Source organism: Typopeltis vanoorti, chromosome 13, assembly GCF_054136105.1.
Source record: "Typopeltis vanoorti isolate ZY-2024b chromosome 13, IOZ_Tvanoo_1.0, whole genome shotgun sequence".
NCBI classification, from domain to species: domain Eukaryota; kingdom Metazoa; phylum Arthropoda; class Arachnida; order Uropygi; family Thelyphonidae; genus Typopeltis; species Typopeltis vanoorti.
The window spans coordinates 20,841,625-20,862,462 of record NC_143561.1 but is presented as its reverse complement, the minus strand read 5'-3'; the positions used below and the strand labels follow the sequence as shown (position 1 = coordinate 20,862,462).

The window sequence follows — 20,838 nt, the reverse complement described above, 5'->3', positions numbered from 1 at the left end:
CTGCAGGCCTATCTGCTTGGCAAATTGTAGATGACCCACCAGCTGCAGGTAGCACTTGCAGTTAACTCTTTGCACTTCCATCTCAGTATCATATCTGTGATTGTTGACCTTGGATGGCTGAATTTGTCTACAATTTGCCAAGCAGATAGGCCTGCAGCATGACATCCTATGTCATTTCCCTTCTCTCAGCCATTTCACCCGAACACAGTTAAACTGACTTGGGATATGATTGACATCATATTCCTCCAATTTATACTGGCTACAAACATGTGATTCATTACATGGCATGATGTACCGTGCCCATGGGATGTCTGTTGACTGCTTTTCAAGGAGTTGGCACTGAATGTGACTGTAGGGTGCTACAAAGGATAATATGTTGAAACTGACATTTGTCAGCAGACATATTAAATATGGAGTTCTGGGTCAACTGGAACAGGAAACTGCACAAAAGATTCAGAACCAAGACTCACAACATAGGTTTCCATGGTACAACTGCAATATGCAAGCCTCATGTTACCCAAATCAATCTGCAACGTCGTCCTCAGTGGGAAGTAGAAATTTGGAAACTGGTTATGGAGAGACGAATCGCACTACACTGAGCAGATGCACATCTGCTCAGTGTAGTGCGATTGTATGGTCCTGTGTTTTTTGTGGTTTGTGGTGCCACGAACATTGAACTCTGAGAGGTATCTAAACATTCTGGATAATGCAATGCTTCCTACTTTGGTGTTACTGTAGAACTGACCATTGTCTCTTTCAGCAAGACAACGTATTGTGTCATAAGAGGTTGTTGCTGTGACTGCATGGTTTGTGAACATGAATGTTACCATTGATAGCCCAGAGCCCAGACCCAATATTATTATTATTTTTATACACTTCCTCCAAGAAGTCTGAAGACTGGTGACCCAAACTATCCATATAATCTATCATAACTTTCCTTGAACCCATTAACAGACATAGCACTCACAACTGACTCTGGCAACCCATTCCACTCATTCACTACTCTCCAAGCAAAAAAATCTAGTCCTCACACCTCTACTGACCACACCTTTATTCAACTTCCAGGGATGACCATTTGTTCTGGTCCCTCTAGCCAAGTGCTAAAACATTTCTCTTGCATTTATCCTGTAAAACTCTTTAAGCAACTTAAATGTTTATATCATATCTCCTCTTTTTCTCCTATCAACCAACTTTTGCAATCTCCACACACCTTCAATCTTTGTATCTATCCTTATAGGAAACATTCCACAAGCCACTCTCCAACTTGGTCATTCATCTCTGAATCTTCTCTACTTCTTCCTCGTTCCCAAGGGACCAGACTTGAGCACAGTAATCCAGATATGGGCCATATCAAGGCCTTATAAAGAGGAATAACAATTTCTTATCTCTACTTATTAATGCGTTCTTCAATAGTTAAGTAATTTTATGGGCTATCTTAGCAATATATCCTGTAAACTTTAACTCTCTATCTACCACTACTCTCAAATCTCTAGCTTCATCTGTTTCCTGGAGTAGTGCCATTGATGTGATACACAGCGTGTATGAAGGTGGTCTGAAAAGTTCTTGGCCTAACAATGAAAAAACGAATTTATAATTTTAAAATTATTTTTATTTTTCAACATAATCTCCCTTAAGACTAATACATTTATTCCAGCGATGCTCCTGTGCCATTATCCCGTCCCTGTAGTGGTTCTCATCAGTAAGAACTGCAAAATACACCTCTACAGCTGCAATCATCTCTTGATTCAAAAAAAAAAAAAAAAAAAAACGCTCACAGCGAGAAATAGTTTTGGGAAGAGATAGAAGTCAGAGGGAGCTAAATCCCGGGAATAGGGTGGATGTTCCAACAATTCATAGTGCAGATCCCTTAATTTTCCCATTGCCAGAACACCTTTGTGGGCAGTTGCATTGTCCTGATGAAAGATGATTTTTTTCTTCTACAAACCAGGTCTTTTCTCACACATTTTTTCGTCTAGTCTGGTTAAAAGATCGGAATAATTTTCCCCGGTTATTGTTTTACCCTTTTCAAGATAATTAATAAATAAAATGCCTTTAGTATCCTAAAACACCGATGCCATGACCTTTCCTGCTGATGGAACCAACTTTGTTCTTTGGCGCCAAACAACTGGCTTCTGTCCACTGTTTGGATTCTGGTGTGTACTGGTGAATCCAAGTCTCATCCATAGTAATAAATCGATGCACAAAATCAGTTTTATTCTCGTTAAAATTCTTCAAGCACTGTTCAGAGATTTTCATGTGAGTGCATTTTTGATCTGCTGTGAGCAAGCACGGCACCCATCTTGCACAAAGCTTTTTCGTTTGCAATTCTTCTTGCAAAATATATCCTACACGTTCTTTTGAAATGTCTGTAGTCTCAGCAATTTCATGCACTTTGACTCGCCGTCATCCAATATCATATTGTGCACTTGATCAATAATTTCTGGTGTTGTTACACTTTTTGGATGTCCTTCACATGGATCATCTTCAAGGCTTAAACGTTTAAACTCGGCAGCCCATTTCTTAAGTGTCAAAAACAAAGAGAAGAATACCCGTAAACTTTTATGAACTTCAAATGAATTTCTTTTAGCGTTAAACCTTCTTTTACAAAGAATTTTATAACTGCACAATACTCAATTTTGATACAGACAAACTTTGGCTTCTGACAGCCGTATAAAAAAAACTACCAAGTGATCTGTATACCAAGATGTATACAGATCACTTGGTACATCTGTACCAAGATTTTTGGTACAGATGTACCAGAAATCTTGCTAATAGTGTTGCCATCTATGGTCGAGGGCGAGAACTTTTCACACCATCTTCGTAATCTATTTATCCATAACTTTACATTTCTCGACATTAAACTCACACCGATTAACTTTTGCCGATACTGACAGCCTATTTAAATTTCCTGCAAGCTCTCCACATCGCCTTGATTAAATATTATACTACCTAATTTTTCCCCATCAGCAAACAACTGAATATTTCCTTTCAGGTTATTTCCTAGATCATTTATGCAAATTAAACAGCAATGGTCCCAGCACTAAACCTTGCAGCACACCACTTGTCTCTCACCTGTTATATGACTCGATTCTGCCCTTCCATATACCACTTTTTGATATCTGTCCAGCAGCCACCCTCTTATTCACCAGTGTCATATCCATCCCCATTTGTTCTAATTTGCTTAACAGAGTTCCATGCGGTATTCTGTCAAATGCCTTTGCAAAATCATTGTGACTTTTATCATGTTACTCTATAATAAAAAAGTTAGTAAATTACTGAGGCATGATTGACCCTTCACAAAGTCATGTTGGCCCTCATACTGTATCATATTTTTATTTACCCATTCTTGAATTCTCTTTTTTATCAAGTTTTCTATACTTTTACCACCATACCTGAGATACTGATTGGTCTCTAATTTGCTGCTGTAGTCTTAGAACCTCCCTTATTGAAAGGAATTATTTTGCCCTGTTTCCACACCCTTGGAACTCAACCTGAGCTGAGACTTAAATTAAACAGCTATTCAAAGGCATTGCCAGTTTCCATGCACATTCTTGCAAAATCCTAGCTGATATACCATCTAATCCCACAGCTGTATTTACGTTGAGATTCTGCACTATCCTAAGAACCTCTAATTCATCCACCTCTTTTCCCACATTAGTGTCTGTCACATAGGTTAAAGCAGTAACCTCACTGGGATATACCCTTGCAAAATGGTCACCCAGTATCTCAACTATTTTATCTGCTTCTGTCTCCTTGTGACCATCATTAAGCTTATTAAGGTTAATCTTCCATAGCCATTCTTCCTCTTATACGCCACATAGAAAGTGAAAGAACTCTTTGGGATTTCCTTTGGTCTACTCAGCTAGATTCCTCTCATAACCTGATTTTGGCTTCCTTGCCAGGAATGGAAGAGATATAAGGAGACGGGTGGAGAGCAGATGCATGAAGAATATAAGACTCAGGCCAGGAGAGTGACTAGTATGGTGAGGAAGGCAAAACTGGAATATGAGAAGAGATCGACACGAAAATCCTAGGGAATTTTTTAGCTATGTGGCCAGTAGGACGAGAAATGATTGTGAAAGAATGACATTGTGGGATAAAAATGGGAATAAAGTGACTGATGTAGAGGACATGGTGGAGTTGTTCAATGAACACTTTATTGGAGTATTTCATCCTGGAGAAGTAGGTTTTAATACTAGAGGGATATGGCAGGTTCGGGGTTAAAGGTTCAAGAGGAGAGTGTGTTCCAAATTCTGATTACTCTGGATGTCATTAAAGCTGTGGGAACTGGATGGTATTTCACCACTGGTTTTGAGAGAATGTGCTAAAGAACTGACTCCGTTGACCTGGTTTTTCCATGAAAGTTGGACTGTGGGAAAGGAACCCAAGGAGTGGAAGGAAGGTAAGACAGTGCCATTGCATAATGGCAGTAGCAGACTGGAAGTGTCTAATTATATAATTTCACATGGATGCTTTTTGGTACCTCTGTACCAAGATGTATACAGATCACTTGGTACCAAGATTTTTGGTACAGATGTACCAGAAATCTTGCTAATAGTGTTGCCATCTATGGTCGAGGGCGAGAACTTTTCACACCACCTTCGTAATCTATTTATCCATAACTTTACATTTCTCGACATTAAACTCACACCGATTAACTTTTGCCGATACTGACAGCCTATTTAAATTTCCTGCAAGCTCTCCACATCGCCTTGATTAAATATTATACTACCTAATTTTTCCCCATCAGCGAAAGAGTTGTGTATGGTGGGGCAATATCAAGGGAGCAGAAGGTTTCAAGTTGGGGTTCCACAGAGCTCAGTACTGGGACCTGTATTGTTTAACCTCTATATCAATGACATTGTTAATGGATTGCAAGGGGATAATACAGTTGTTTGCAGATGATGTGAAGCTGGGAAGGGTTATTAGTAATAGTGCAGATGTGGCAGCCCTGCAAGAGGATTTGAATAAACTAGAAAGATGGGCAAATGAATGGGGGATGTCGGTTTAATGCAGCAAAATGTAAAGTCTTGAAGTTTGGGATACATCGATGGGAGGCTGCATACTTGTTGATTGGATGAAGTAGAGGAGACAAGAGATCTGGGTGTGATGATTGATAGAAAACTGAAATTCACAGAGCATATTGCAAAGGTGGTGATGGTAACCTAGAGGATTGCTTCAATAATGTGAAGGACGCTGACCTGCAGAGATAAAAGAGTTATCATTCCGTTGTATAAGACCCTGATCAGACCACACTTAGACTATTGTTCTCAAATTTGGTCCCCAGGATGTGATGGGGATAAATTAACTGGAAAGGGTAACAAAGATGGTTTCCTCATAACTAACTGTACAATGTTAGTTATGAGGATCAGCTGAAGGAATTTGGACTACAGAGTTTGGTGAATAGAAGAAGTAGAGGTGATATGATTGAGACTTTTAAACTGTTGAGAGGCAGTTACAGAATGGACACTGGGGATTTCTTTCACATGGTGGAACAGTGGGAAGGAGTGATGACAAGGGGCCATCCCTGGAGGTTGCAAAAGGAGGCTGTGAGCAAGAGGGTGAGAAGTGGTTTCTTTGCATGGAGAGGGACTGAACCGTGGAATGCATTGCCTGATAGGGTGGTGAGAGCAAGAACGGTCAATGAGTTCAAGGAGTGATATGATAGACTTTGTGTTTCCTAGGAAGGATCTCCCACGATGAGTGTCTTGACTCCATGGAGGCCTGAATAATAATAATAAAACTCTATAATCTAACTTCTGTAAAAAAAATTAATCAAACAACTTGAAATTGACATTCTGTCTTTCTTCCATCTCATACTCATCAAGCACCACACATACTCATCAAGCACCACTTGTTTTCTCTTTTGCTTTGCTTGATAAAAAAGTTACTTTTAAGTTTGGTCAAGTGGTCATTTATATAGACAGGTACCGACTTTAATTGTTCATCAAACTGCTGGGCAGCAATCTTGAGTTTTCATGCTTCCACCATTCATTTACTTTTAATATTTTTGTTCACTAATTGGATGAACAACTGGCCTAATGTCAGTTTTCCTGTTGATGGATATTCTATGGGCATCTACGATGCCTTCCTTTTCATCTCTTATTAGGTTAATTAATTGTTCAGTTATAGTATCCATATTTTCATTACTGGATGTAAGAGCACCGAGTGTTATATTCTTAACCATCTGTGTCATGTTGGAGGCTTAATGGATTTTTTACAACACTCAAAAAAGAATTAAAATAGAATTTAATACTTCCTATATTTCGTCCTAGTCACTAGGACATCTACGGGGATTACAAAAACAATTAATGTAACATATACACAAATAACAAACAATACTAAGCCCAACCACGTGGGTGACCCTAAAGTCCTATCTAGGTAGAGTGCCCTCTAAGGACAGTAGTAGGTGGCCTGGAATGTAAGATGGGAACTCTGGTGATGAGTGTTTCCCAAATCTTCGGAAGCTTAATGCAACCGTATTTATTGAGATTTGGTTGGTTTTTGAGAGCTGCTGCTTCTAAGAAAAGTCTCTCTTTCTTGAATTTGCTGTGGTGGAGCATGGTGGTTTTCTTCCATGGTACCCTGTTGGTGGTGTCCAAAACATGGTCAGCCAAGCCTGAATGGCCATAGTTGTGTTTGAAGATGTAAGACTTGTGTTCCTCTAGACGGATGGATGCTGATCTGCCTGTCTGTCCAAAGTACGCCAGCTTACAGGAACAGGGTACTTTGTAAACTCCAGGCAGAGAGAGAGGAGGGAGCTGATCTTTCGTAGAACGGATAAGGGTAGCAAGTTTGCGGTGGGGCTTATATGCTGTGTGTAGGTTGTACTGTTTTAGTATCTTGGCTATTTTTTCGGATCCGAAAAAATAGCCAAGATTTTCTTCCATGAGACCCACAGGGTTTCATGGAAGAAAACCACCATGCTTCACCACAGCAAATTCAAGAAAGAGAGACTTTTCTTAGAAGCAGCAGCAGCTCTCAAAAACCAACCAAATCTCAATAAATATGGTTGCATTAAGCTTCCGAAGATTTGGGAAACACTCATCACCAGAGTTCCCACCTACTACTGCCCTTAGAGGGTGCTCTACCTAGATAGGACTTTAGGGTCACCCACGTGGTTGGGCTTAGTATTGTTTGTTATTTGTGTATATGTTACATTAATTGTTTTTGTAATCCCCGTAGATGTCCTATATTTCGTCCTAGTGACTAGGACGAAATATAGGAAGTATTAAATTCTATTTTAATTCTTTTTGAGTGTTGTAAAAAATCCATTAAGCCTCCAACATGATGTCCTCACAGCACTTAAGCCTCTACACACGTAACCATCTGTGTGTAGCCTTGTTCTTAAACATTACTTTCTTTTGTGTACTTGTCATCCACTTTCATAACCATATCACTTGATTATCTTAGCACGTGTTTGCAGTTGAATTGGCAGGTTTTAATGTGGAACACTGTAAGACTTTCAATGAATCACATAATAGTCATTGATCTCTTCCCTTGTGATTTGTTTATAAAATAAATTTTGTCATAATCAGTCTACTCCTAAATGAAGTGATTCTTTATCTTGCTCCCTATCAATAAGTGATCCCTCTCAAAGATATATATCAATAAAATCATTTTTGTTCAGACATGATATAATTAAAATAAAATTTTAATATAAGATTAATTCATATTTCTTCTTTAAAATTTAGAATGTTTTGAATTCTTTTTATAAAATTGTTTTCAGAAATTGAAATTCAAATTCGAGAAATTCAAGCAAGAAAAGCTGGACATGCTAATCGTGTCGTTGTGGAAAATGGAGAAGGTGTTCCCCTTGCTGCTTCAGCTGGTTCTTATATGGATGAAGATATATATGGTAGTACCAAAAACAAGTTTGAAGGTTACGTAACATCCATTGCTGCAAATGAAGAAGCTGATATTGATGTATGTATTATCTTCATAGAATTTTCCAAAATCTATGCATGATTTTTTTTTCTCAGCAGTTTTTGGTATATTATGAGACATGTTTTCAAATGCATTATAGTAAAGGGACATATATCGCTAAAGGCATTTTAATAACAAATACAGACTTACATAAAAGTTGCGGTCCATAATCTTTACGTAACTTGAATTTTACATAAGTTGTGATTTATACCCCCCCCCCATTTGCACATTAATCACACCCTATTGCTCATGTGTTTATGTAGTACATTAACATGTTTGAAATGTTATTTCTGCAGTTTCATTCACACAAATTAGATTTCAGTATATAATTCTTAATGCCAAGTAATAGAATAATATAGTAGAGAAAATAGAAAGAAAAATGTTTAATTCAATCATTTAGCCTTCAGTTTAAAGTTACTAAGAATTGTCTAAACAGTGGCTTTTTTTTTCTCATAAAGCTCTCAATAACAATCTGAAAGCATTATCTAGGGGAAATTTTATCATAAAAAAAAAGTATTACATTACATTACAGAAGCATCACATTCAAGAGTGTTGTGTGCATGCGCATAGCAAGGAGAACTTATGGTAAATACATTTCTGAATGCTTGCTGTGACACAAAACTCAAGTTAATATGTGGCAGGATACATGTACCTGGTACCAATTTTTTTAAAATGTGCTGTGTATTTGTCTTTATTCACTTTCATAATTTTTAGTGTTTGCTCATTGGTTGTTTGTCCTTGGGTAAAGTATAATCATGATCAAAAACAGAACTGAAAAAAAGAAATAGAAGTGAAAAAAGTGAACCCACATAAATGCACCAAAATTGACCTGATTGGTACCAAATAATTATCTTTTTTTCTTTATAATTTTCATTTTTATCTTTAGATCAATTTTGATACATTTATGCATGGGTTGGTTCACTCTTTTCCACTTCTGTTCCTTTTAATCACAATTGTACTGTACCCAAGAGCAAGCAAACACTAAAAATGATAAAAGTGTATAAATACAAATATGCATGTTCATTACCATGGAAAGTGCATGCATCACATAGGCTCTTTGCCTTGCAAATGACCACTGTTGGTTGCTTTTGAGTAATATACACATGGTAAGTAAAATCATTATAACTCAAATTTTTTTTCATATCTCTTTTCAGGATAATTTGCCTAAGTACAAATTTACATAAGTCAAGGACTACCTGTATTAGATTTTCAAGCACATTTCTGTTTATAAATGGAAATGCACCTCAATTATTATACATCATCTGACTACTTCTGGAAGTAGTCAGTGGTTGTATAATAATGAAATTTCTGAAAACTGAAATAATTGAGTACTGGGATGAGAGGTGGGGGAAGGGGGGGGATTGAAATCAAAATTAATGCCTCTGAAAAGCCAAGGCTGAACTGGCACTTATTGCAGTTGCAGCATCATTAACAATTATCGTATATTTCACTTCCTGGATTTTTATTGCATTTATACTTTTTCGTGTCATTTTGTATGCTTTATATATTCAGTGTATGATTTTCATCATTTTATTGGAATGAAGTGGGGAGGACAGCATTTTTCCCCTAATACACTATAGCAAGCCTTGCTGGTCCTTGGGGTGTGTTATAACAAGTATCCTCTGTATAAGGCTGATGGTTGCTAATGTTGCATATAAATCAATTTGGAGTTTGGTGTCTGGATAATGTGTTCTTCACTGAGAGTTTAGGAGTACAGTTAGAGAGACACAAGTGCTGGGGGAGAGGTCATCGAGTGTCTAAGCATGCATCCTTGATCAAGGTAAGTGAGAGCATAATGAAATGGTGCTAAATAGTTCCTCAGGTTCTGAAATTAACTTAGATAATCTGCATAATGTGGGAAGAAGGTTGGACCAAAGGGATACTGCAGTTTATATATATTAATGCCAGAAACATTCTGAATAAGTGGAATTTTTGGCCAAAAGTTATATGCATTTCTGAGACTTATGACAGAGGATAATATAGGAATAGAAGGAGTATAGTCTTTCTAGAAAGGAGGAGAGAATGGGATGTTGGGGGAGATTGCTGATAATAGAAGAATTGAAGGTAAAAAAGAGTTGGCATTCAGTATGAGGACCTGAATGCAAAGGCCAGTTGATTTGAGGCTATCTGGTGTGAGATAGAGGCCAGCAAGATGAAATACACTATATGAATAAAAATGTCTGGACACCTGCTCATCCCAACTCTCACTCTAATATGAAAGGCATTGATATGGAGTTGTTCCACCCTTTGCTGCTATAACAACGTTCAATCTTCTGGGATGGCTTTCAACTAGATTTTGGTACATTACTTCCCTTCCCTTGGCGATAATTCCCTTCCATTCTTCCAGAAGAATATTAACAAGGTCAGTCACACAGGCAATTCAGCCTGGTTTGCAATCAGCATTCCAATCCATCTCATAGGTTTTTGATTGGGTTGAGATGCAGGCTAGTCAAGTTCATCCACACCCATTTCATCAAATCTTCCTGCACAGATCTCACTTTTTGGATGGGACATTGTTATGTTAATGCAGGAAAGTACCTTCACCGAGGTGTTACTATTAAAGTTGGAAGCACAGAACTGTATAGAATATCATTATAGGCTGCAGCATTAAGATTCCCTGTCTCTAGAACTAGGTGTCTTAGCCTGAACCATGACAAACAGTCTGAGACCAAGATTCTTCCTCCACCAACAGTTGGTTGGTTGGTGGAGGAAGAATCTTCTGTTCATCATCATCAAATTCCTATATATACCCTCAAGGGATGTACAGGATATGATAGTACTACATGAAAAAGTTACATCATTACTAACTTCCTATCTACAATTTGACTCCAAATCAGTCTGTTAAATATCAAGACTCCAATTCAGGTCTTATATTTCTTTCTGTCTTCTAAGCCACTTTTTACTGTATCAATCCACCTATATCTTGGTCTTCCTCTGGGTCTTTTTCCTGTCAACCTGGCAGAGAACACTTGTTTTGTTTTGCTAATCTTTCCTCTCCCATTCTGCTTAAGTGACCATACCACCCGAGATTAGCTCTGCTAACGCATTCCTGGATGCTGACAATATCAAGTTCTCTCCTAATATCCTCATTTTTAATATGATATTGCCATTGATGCCATCTGTTCATGCCTCTAATCTTTCTGAGGACTCTCATATCTGCAGTCTCTAGTCTTTGGTCAAGTGTTTTACTTCTAACCCAGCTCTCAGATCCATAAGTTAAAATTGGTTTAAACACTGGACTACAGTCCAGTAAGCTCATTTAGTGTTTTGGCTAATTTCTCTCTTATTATGTATAAATTTATTCAGTTGACTTCCTACCATACCAGCTTTGTTGATTCTGTTGTCTATCTCCATATTTAATTTATCATCTTTATTAAAAATTGTGCCTAAGTAGCTGAAATGTTTTACTTGTTCTATAGGTTCTCCATTCACAACACAGTTGACATTTTCAATGATTCTGCCTATTTTCATTGTCTTCATCTTTTTATTGCTGACCTTCACACCATATCTATTACAACAGCTATTCAATTTAGTCTGGGAATCTTGCAGACTTGTAGCGGATTTATTTAGAAGTATAACATCATCCGCATAAAGCAAAGAGCTGAGATTAACACTTCGATTTTGATATCAGGTTTAATACCACTTTCCTTCATAATGTGATCCATATAGATAATGAATAACAGAGGGGATAATGTACATCCTTGTCTCACACCAGATTTAACATTAAACCATCTTTCTGTACTTCCTTCAATTCTAACTGCTGACTTACAACTCAAATAAAGACTAAGTATTGCTTGATATAATGCCCCATTGACACCATATAACTGCAGCGTATTGAATAGCTTATCTCTTGTCACCTTGTCATATGCCTTTTCCAAATCGACAAAACTTAAATACAGATCTTTGTTATATTCCTATGCTTTCTTGACTATTTGTCGTAAAGTGAAAATCTGATCCTGACAGCCTCTATTTGGCCTGAATCCAGCTTGTTCTTCACCAAGCTTTTCTTCCACAATTCTTCTCAACCGTTTCTCAAGTATACTTGCATAGATCTTGCCAGGAACACTCAGTAGGGAAATACCTCTGTAATTCATTCAGTTTTATTTCCCTTTTTATATATTGGTACCATGAGAGCTCTACTCCAATCATCTGGAATTCGTCCCTCTGTCCAGGGCTTCTGAACTATGCAGTGCAGCCACTGTACGACTTTTATACCTCCACGCTTGAGCATTTCTGGTCGAATATCATCTATTCCTGCTATCTTTCCACATTTCAGGCTTTTGATAGCTTTTTCTACTTCAAGTATGGATATGTATTCCTGACTGCTTGCCTGATCAGTGTTTTTTACCACTGTGCCGTCACCACTGCTTGTTTCATTTAGCAGTTTTTCAAAGTAATTATTTCATACTTCATATCCAACAGACTCGTCTGTTGGACTGCCAAGTGTTGAAGCATTATTCATTACTCCAGAGAACATATTCTCACTGTGCCAGAGTCCAGTGGTGACAAGCCTTATACCACTCCACATGACACTTGGCATTGCCCTTGCTGATGTCAGGCTTGTATACAGCTGTGTGTCCATGGAAACCCATGTTCTTCAGCTCTCAATGAACAGTTGTGTTGCTGGCATTGTTTCCAGAGGCAATTCAGAACTAAGTAGTAAGTGTTTCAACATGGATATCGACTTTTTTTTCATGCCTAGTTTCAACACTTCGCGTTTCTGCTCTGTGATTTTATGTCTGTGCATTGTGATTATGCTGTTGTTACTCCTAGGCATTTCCACTTCTCAATAACATCACTTACAGTTGATTGGGGAAGCTACAGCAATCAGAAAGTTCCTGAACTGAATTGTTGCAAAGGTGGCATCCTATGGTAGGTGCCATGTGAAAAGTCACTGATCGCTTCAGTATATTCCATTTTACTGGTAATTGTTTCTTTTCCTAGTGAAAAATTTATGTAGACACAATGCACATGTTAGAATGATTACTTTACTTATAACATTTGACGTTTCGATCTCTGTATTGAGGTCATCATCAGGAAAATATACATATGTACAGGATACAAGCTACATGACACTAACTACACAAAACTAGGATGAATCGAAATGTTTGTTAATCAGTAATAGGTAATTACTTAATCCATCCCTGTCCATAAGTTTATTGGACATAATCAGGCTGTATGGTCACTCTGCTCCTCAGTGATGTGCCTCACAGTCCTCATCTGGTGGTATTGTTGTATTCTCTTCTAGAGGCTTCAACTCACCGAAGACCAGTCATCCTCTTCTTCTGACACTTTACCTATCTTCCTCTTTTTCTGACACTTTACCTTCTCTTACTGTTTTGAGAAGTCTTCCTTCCATTCTTTCAATATATTGAAAGTATTATACTTTCTTCTGTCTGTACCATTAAGGAGTCTTAAAGGTCTACTGATCCTTCCTAGTATTTATCTATTTGTCCACCTTTCAGTATATGAAATCCTCAATAATTTCCTATAACACTATCTCAAAATCAGCTACCCTTTTCCTATCAGATTTCTATAGGTTCCAAGTTTCATATTCATAAGTCACTATTGAAAAAACAGCAGCATCCAGAATCCTCACCTTTGTTTCTGTTCCTTTAGAGATAGATCCATCCTTTCATATTTTAGAAGTCTCTGATTTCTGTTTTAGCCATTTCTGATCTTCTTTTGATGTTTTCTGAACAGCAATTCTTCACATTAATGACTCATTCTAAGTACTCGAATTCGTTGACTTTCTCAGTTATTTCTCTGTTAAGATACACTTGTTTCTCAGGAGCTTCCTTCCTTCTCTCTATTTCCTTTGAGAGCCATAATCTTTGTCTTGTTATGGTCGAGTTTAAGTCCTCTGTTCTTGCTGATCTCATTAACTCTTTGGAGGATTTGTCCTAGTTCCTTCTTAACATTTATAAAAGGAGTACTATACCTCATATTACCAGTCTATCTGCCACCTAATCAGATTCCTGTTCTATTCTCATTCAATGCTACATGCATAATGCTCTCAGCTTACATACTAAACAGGTGAGCAGAAAGTAGGCATCTTTGCCTAAACTCCCGTGCCTACCTTGAAGTCAATCAGGTAATGCAACACCTGTTCTTACCATGACTTCTTGCTCCTGAACACATTAGCTTCCAACCTGATGATGTGTTGGGGAACCCATTATTTTCATTACCTTCCACAATTTCATATGCTGAACACACAGTCAGAAGCTTTGGAGTAGTGTATGGAACACATTACCAAAGGGCATCTCCACCTCGACTTTGGTCTTAATCTTATTTATATTGATCTTTAATGAAATCTTGCTTGTATGAGCAATTAAACTAGTAGTTCTAGTTCTTGTAATTACTTTAGGCAGCACGTAATGAAGTGGAAGAGGTTAAGAAGGGATGTATGTAGAATTTCAGAGCAAGTGATTGACAAGCTTGGAACAGTGCCATGACATTAGAAGCTGGATCTAAGAAAGATGTTAAATGTGCATGGGAGATGGTCAAGATGTGTTTGAAGAAAATAGTATCACTAGTACCAGGATGAGATGGATGAGTGGAAGTTAAATGGATGCTATGGGTTTGAATTCCACTGCGGCCCGTATGTTTGTGAATGGGAGATGATTTTCATCTCTCCTACTGCTTATTTTTGAAGGCTTGAAAAAAGCATGCACAGTCACTTGAGCATGATTCCAGATTATATATCCTTCAGTCAACTTTCAGAATGCACTACTGGTATGTTAAAGGTTATGACCTTTTATGAGTGAGATTCACATAAAAATCAGATGCTACTACAGTAGCATCATCAATTCGATACTTTTCCAAGGTTGGAAATTGGAAGTAGGTAAATACATGATTTTTCACAAATTTCTTTTTTAAAGTCCATTTTAGATTATTATTATTATATATTAGCATTTACATGCTAGAGATAGAGATTACAAAATTTATAACAAAACACTGCTATGTGAGTGGACAGATTGAGAAAGAAGGTATGTGTTAATGTTTCTTGATGAGCTGAGAATTATTCATTGGAGGAAAACAATTTCAGAAGGCTCTTTCAAAGAATTGAGGTAGAATGAAAGAAGTGGATGAGAAGTTATGATAAATTTGGAGCTGAATTGTGTATTGATGTAGGAAAGTGGAGGAACAATAGTGATTATGGGGATCCATTTCAGTGAAGCTGTGACCATAAAATATAAAAGGTAATGCTGAAATAGAGTGTGAGAAAGTGGTTGGAGAGAGTGTATGAGAGTATCTATTAAGCATATTACCCTCTTCTGGATTGTTTTTTCTAAGAATACTTGAGGAGCATTCTTAGGAAAATGCATGGCACTACCCCAGTCATAAGAACCATATTCTAAGATTGGACAGTTATAGAATTTAAAATGTTTGGAGTTGTGAAGGTGTAGTATTAGTGTTTTGAATGAAAAGAGAGTTTTTTAGATACTGAGAAGGTTAGTTATCACGAAGAGAAAAAAAAATTGATCTTGACTGGAAATTATTATCACAATTATAAAACATCAAAACTAAGGGGAGATGAAGTACAGGATTATGTTTTGGCATTGAAATTCACTAGATTTTCTTCATCCTACTTGAAAATGAGGGGACCAGTATTTAAGATATTCTTAAATATCTAAAGTAGATCTAGAAGAGCTTGAATCATTTGAATCTTTCACTGCCAGCTCTAGCTATGATCAGATGAGTCAAAAAGAAAATGATACAAGGGCTAGGGTGTACCCCTTAGACAACATGCAGCTACATCGCCCTACAGCTGTGAGAAGTGGACGAGGGCTACTTCATCAAGGGCAGATGCAGTTAAAAGAGTGAGCCCAGCAGGTGAGAGAATGTTGCGAGTGGGAATGTTGGAAGCATGACTGGTAGGGTAAGAGAGGTGGCAGACATGATGAGGAAAAGGAAGTTGTACATTTTATGTGTGTAGGAGAGAAGGTAGAAGGGGAAAAAGGCGAAGGAACTGGGAGATGGGTATAAATTGTTCTACTCTGGAGTGAATAAAGAGGGAAGAAATGGTGTCGGAATTATGGTGTGTGGCAGAATGAAGGGCAAAGTACTGGAAGTGGGTAGGAGGAATGAAACTGGGTCTTGAGAAGAGCAAGTGGTTGTCTTATGTGTATACGCCCTGCAAATTGGTTATACAGCAGAGGAGAAAGATGAGTTCTGAATTGTGCTAGATGAAGAAATGAGGGAACTGGAAGAAAACTAGATCGTGATTTTTGGAGGAGACTTGAACAGACATACAGGAAGACAGAATAGGGACTGTGAAAGGGTGCATGGCAGTCCAGGAGTGGGAATGATGAACCAATAAGGAGAGAGGATTGTGGACTTGCAGTAGTGTTTCATCTGGCAATTGTGAACTCATTTTTCTGCAAGAGGGAAGAACATTTGATAACATTTAGAAGTCACTAAAAACACACGTAATAATCACAGTAATGACTATTTAATTCATAAATATTTCATCCCAAGTATCTAATCATTATCAGAGCTGACAAAGGGAATACCACTGTGGTTCTTGATTCCAATTCATATGACCGAAAAATGAATTTATTACTTTGAGATCGTAATACTTACACCAAACTGGATTATGATCCTACAAAACGTCAACTCAGAAAATTAAACAAGTTGCTTGATGAAACCTCCTCTTTAGATGAAGAAACAATTAAAAAACTCAAGTCATACCATGCTAGACCTCCCAGAATTTATGGCTTACCTAAGCTTCATAAAATTAATGTTCCTCTCAGACCAGTCGTAGATTCTATTAGCATGGTATGACTTATTGAAGAGGCAAAGTGGCCTATATAAGTTATCAAGATTCTTATCTAACCTTCTCCGTCCTTATATAGGCCACTTTGCCTCTTCAATAAAAAATTCCATAGAGTTTCATGCAAAAATAAAAGACATTCAACTGTTAAAAACTGATTTGTTAATTAGCTTCGACATTGTCTCCCTCTTCACGAACATTCCCCATAAAGAAACAGAATTATTAACTCAAAAATTTCCTTCTGATATAGGTGAATTATTCAAATTTGTTATTATATCCGGTTACTTCACCTGGAAAGGTCAAACTTACAAACAAGAAGGAACAACAATGGGATCTCCCTTATCACTAAACTTAGTAAATCTGTTTCTAGAACACCTTGAAGAAAAAATATTCACTTTTGAACCCAAACCAAAAATTTGGTTACGATATGTCGATGATGTATTTGCAGTCTGAGATCATTCCGAACAGGAATTACAACTGTTTCTAGATAAAATAAACCTTCTTCATCCTCGCATCAACTTTATGCTAGAAAAAGAATCTCCACAGGGTATCTCCTTTGTGGATTTACACATTCAAAGAAAAGAAGACGGTTCCATCACCACCTCTGTCTATCACAAGCCTACATTTTCAGGTCGCTACATTCACAATTCTTCCGCTCATCATCCATCTCAGAAATTTGGCATCATTAAATCACTAGTTTCCAGAGCACACAAATTCTGCTCCTCTGAAGATTCTCTAAACCAAGAACTAGAAATAATCAAAAATACAGCTATACTAAATGGATATAATCTTAAAACAACTCAAAAAATCATCAGTTACCTTCCCATACATCAACCCAGACCAGAAGTCCATAGGATTCCCATACCTTACGTCAAAGTCATCTCCGAACATCTTTCAAAAATTATGAAGCAATACAATTTTGCCACTACTTACAAACCTATCAACCAAATCTATAACTTGTTACCTTCTCCTAAGGACAAGCTCTCACCTCTGATGTTACCTGGCATTTATGAGATCCCATGCTCCTGCAAATTGTCTTACTTTGGTCAGACAGGTAGGTCTGTTCAGAAACGCATCTCGGAACATCAAGACCACATTCGTCTTTTCAAACCGCAGAAATCTGGTCTCTCCCAACACGGAGTTTTTATTTTATTTATTTATTTATTTATTTTTTTCCAGTTATATTTAATTTACTTCTATAACAAGTTACTGCATGCATATTGAGATTCCATTGTAATCATGCACCCTAACTGTATGTTATTCCTTGTATTGTTTAAACTACTGTACTCATGATGTCCCAAGATACTTGGGATGAAATATTTACGAATTAATCATCATGCACCCTAACTGTATGTTATTCCTTGTATTGTTTAAACTACTGTACTCATGATGTCCCAAGATACTTGGGATGAAATATTTACGAATTAAATAGTCATTACTGTGATTATTACGTGTGTTTTTAGTGATGAATTCACCACAGGTTTCGTTATTTAAAAAAACATTTAGAAGTGGTAACAACAGTTCACAGATTGACTACATTTTGACTAGAAGAAAACATCTTAAGGAAGTGACAAATTGTAAAGTAATCCCAACAGATCAAGTGATGCAGCAATACTGGCTGCTGTGTGCTGACTTTAAAATAAAGTCAAAGATAAGAACCTTTGGAAGCTATGGGATGAAGACAATTAAGTGGTTTCGCTTAAAAGAAGAGAGTGTGAGGAACCGTTTTTAGGAAGAGGGTGTTAGAGAGGATTTTGGATGGACTAGAAGGTGCACAAGATTGGGAGAGACATAATTCAAAAGTAATTTTGAGCTGTGCAATCGAGGTGCTTGGTGAAACATCTGGAAAGATTAGAGAGCAGAAGGAGGGCTGGTGATGGAATAATAATGTACGAGAAGCAGTGATGGCTAAGAGGAAGGCAAAGCAGAAGTGGGACGAGTCACGAGTGTAAGAGGACAGAGAGAGAAAGTGAGAAGCCAAGAAAGTTGTTGCGCAGGCGAAGGCCATGGCATATCTTATGATCAATTAAAAACAAAGTAAAGACAGAAAAATAAGGCATCAAAGGACATGTTACATGTGAGGCAGATCAAAGACTGAAGGAAGAATATTAAGGAGGGATGTGGATATAAAAAAATAGATGGGGGATATACTTTGAATGACTTTTGAATGAGGAAAATGTGAGGACTCAGAGAAGATGGGCAGTCTTATGAGGGGGGGGGTGCAGAACATCAGTACAGTGGAAGTGAAGGAGGCCATGAAGAGTGGAAAATCAGTGGGCCCTGACAGGATCCCAGTGGAGGCATGGAAGGCACTGTGGGAAGTGGGAATTGACCTGCTGTGGGACTTGTTCATAAAATTTTGCCAACAGGAAAATATACCCAAGGAGTGGAGGGAAAACACTCTTGTCCCCATCTACAAGGGTAAAGGGGATGCACAAGACTGTAAGAATTACAAAGGAATCAAGTTGATGTCCCACACAATGAAAATCCTAGAAAGGGTTCTTGATGGAAGAAAGTTAGTAAGAGGTGGAGATTGCAAAGGAGCAATTTGGCTTCATGCCTGGTTGATCAATGACAGATGCTATCTTTGGGTTATGGTAGATGATGGAAAAGTTTCTAGAGAAACAACGGGAGCTACGTCTGGTGTTTATTGATCTGGAGGAAGTGTACAATGGAGTACCAGGGCAAGAAGTCTGGAGGGAGAAGAAGGTACTTTAGAAATATATCAGGTTGGTGCAGGATATGTACAGAAATTTGAAGACAGGAGTTTAGACCTGCCTGGGGCAGACAGAAGGTTTTCAAGTGACAATTGGCTTGCATTAAGGGTCAGCATTAAGTCCGTTCCTGCTTAATATTGTGATGGAGGAGATGAAAGAAGATGTGCCTTGGTCAGTGTTGTATGCTGATGACATCTTGCTTTGTGCAGAATCAAGAGAAAAAGTGGCAGCTAAACTGGAAAGATGGAGGAAAGTACAGGAAGAGAGAGGTATGAGACTGAGCAGAAGTAAGACAAAGTATATGTGTTGGATGGCAGCCAGGAGACAGATCTGGAGCTGGAAGGAAATGTCATCAGGAAAGTTAGGAACTTTAGATACTTAGGTTCAACAGTGAAAGAGAATGCAGAGGCTGCGAAGGAAGTGGAATGCAGGATACAAGCTGAATGAAGGAACTGGAGAGATGGCCAGAATGCTATGCAATAAGGGAGTGCCGATCAATCTAAAAGGCAAAATCTACAGGACAGTAGTGAGACTAGCTATAACGTATGCTATGGAAACTGTGACCCTGAGTGAAAATAACATCAGCAGGATGGAGATAGCAGAGGTGAGAATGCTTAGGTGGATGTGCAGTGTGACCAGAAAGGATCGTCTGAGAAATGACTATGTAAGGGAACGGTGAAAGTTACGAACTTAGGAGCAAAGATACAGGAGGCAAGGTTGAGATGGTTTGGTACATGTGATGAGGCGGGAGGACGAATATGTGGGAAGAAGGGTCATGCAGATGGATGTGCAAGGAGGGAGGAAGCATGGGCAGCCAAAGAAGAGTTGGAGGAAGACTTGAGGATGAAGAACTTGGATGTGGTTACAGCACAAGACAGGAGGATGTGTAGGAGACTCACTAAAAACAGCGACCCTACTTAAGTGGGACAAGCTGCAGAAGAAGGTATGAAGAGGAGGGAGTGTACTGGAAGGTGTAAAAATCTCACATAATTGTTTCACTTATTATGTTAGTTTTTTACAGTATTACATATACTGAGTATAAATGTAATAAAAAGGTTTGTTTTGTTATGTGATATTTTATTTTATTTTATTTTTATGTTGCTTCCACTCCCAAAAGGTTGCAAACCTATAGTACATTTGTGCCGTGGATGGATTAAGGACATTCCCCCCCCCCATTTTTATTTTTATCACTAATTCACTGTCCAATACACATTGTTTCCTTTGTTTATTATGCTGATTTCAAATATGTTTTCATGTACCATTCCAGAGAAAAACAATAGGCCCTATATGAGCTATTATTGTCTATTGTGATGCAATCACATTCTACTGTTACTGCATCAACCATGTTTAGTTAACAGGAGATGATGCAATATGTGTGTATGTAACTATTGCATAAGATTACATTAGACTGTATAGGCT

At 37.9% G+C, this 20,838-nt stretch overlaps 1 protein-coding gene across 1 annotated transcript in view; it reads left to right on the top strand.

Moving 5' to 3' along the window:
• Sf3b1 (splicing factor 3b subunit 1) overlaps positions 1 to 20,838 on the top strand; it is a 329,390-nt gene that overhangs the window by 14,185 nt on the left and 294,367 nt on the right. Inside the window, exon 2 of the mRNA XM_090402705.1 lies at positions 7,730 to 7,926. Coding sequence (XP_090258831.1) covers positions 7,730 to 7,926 — 197 coding nt within the window. The remainder of the gene's footprint in view (positions 1 to 7,729; positions 7,927 to 20,838) is intronic.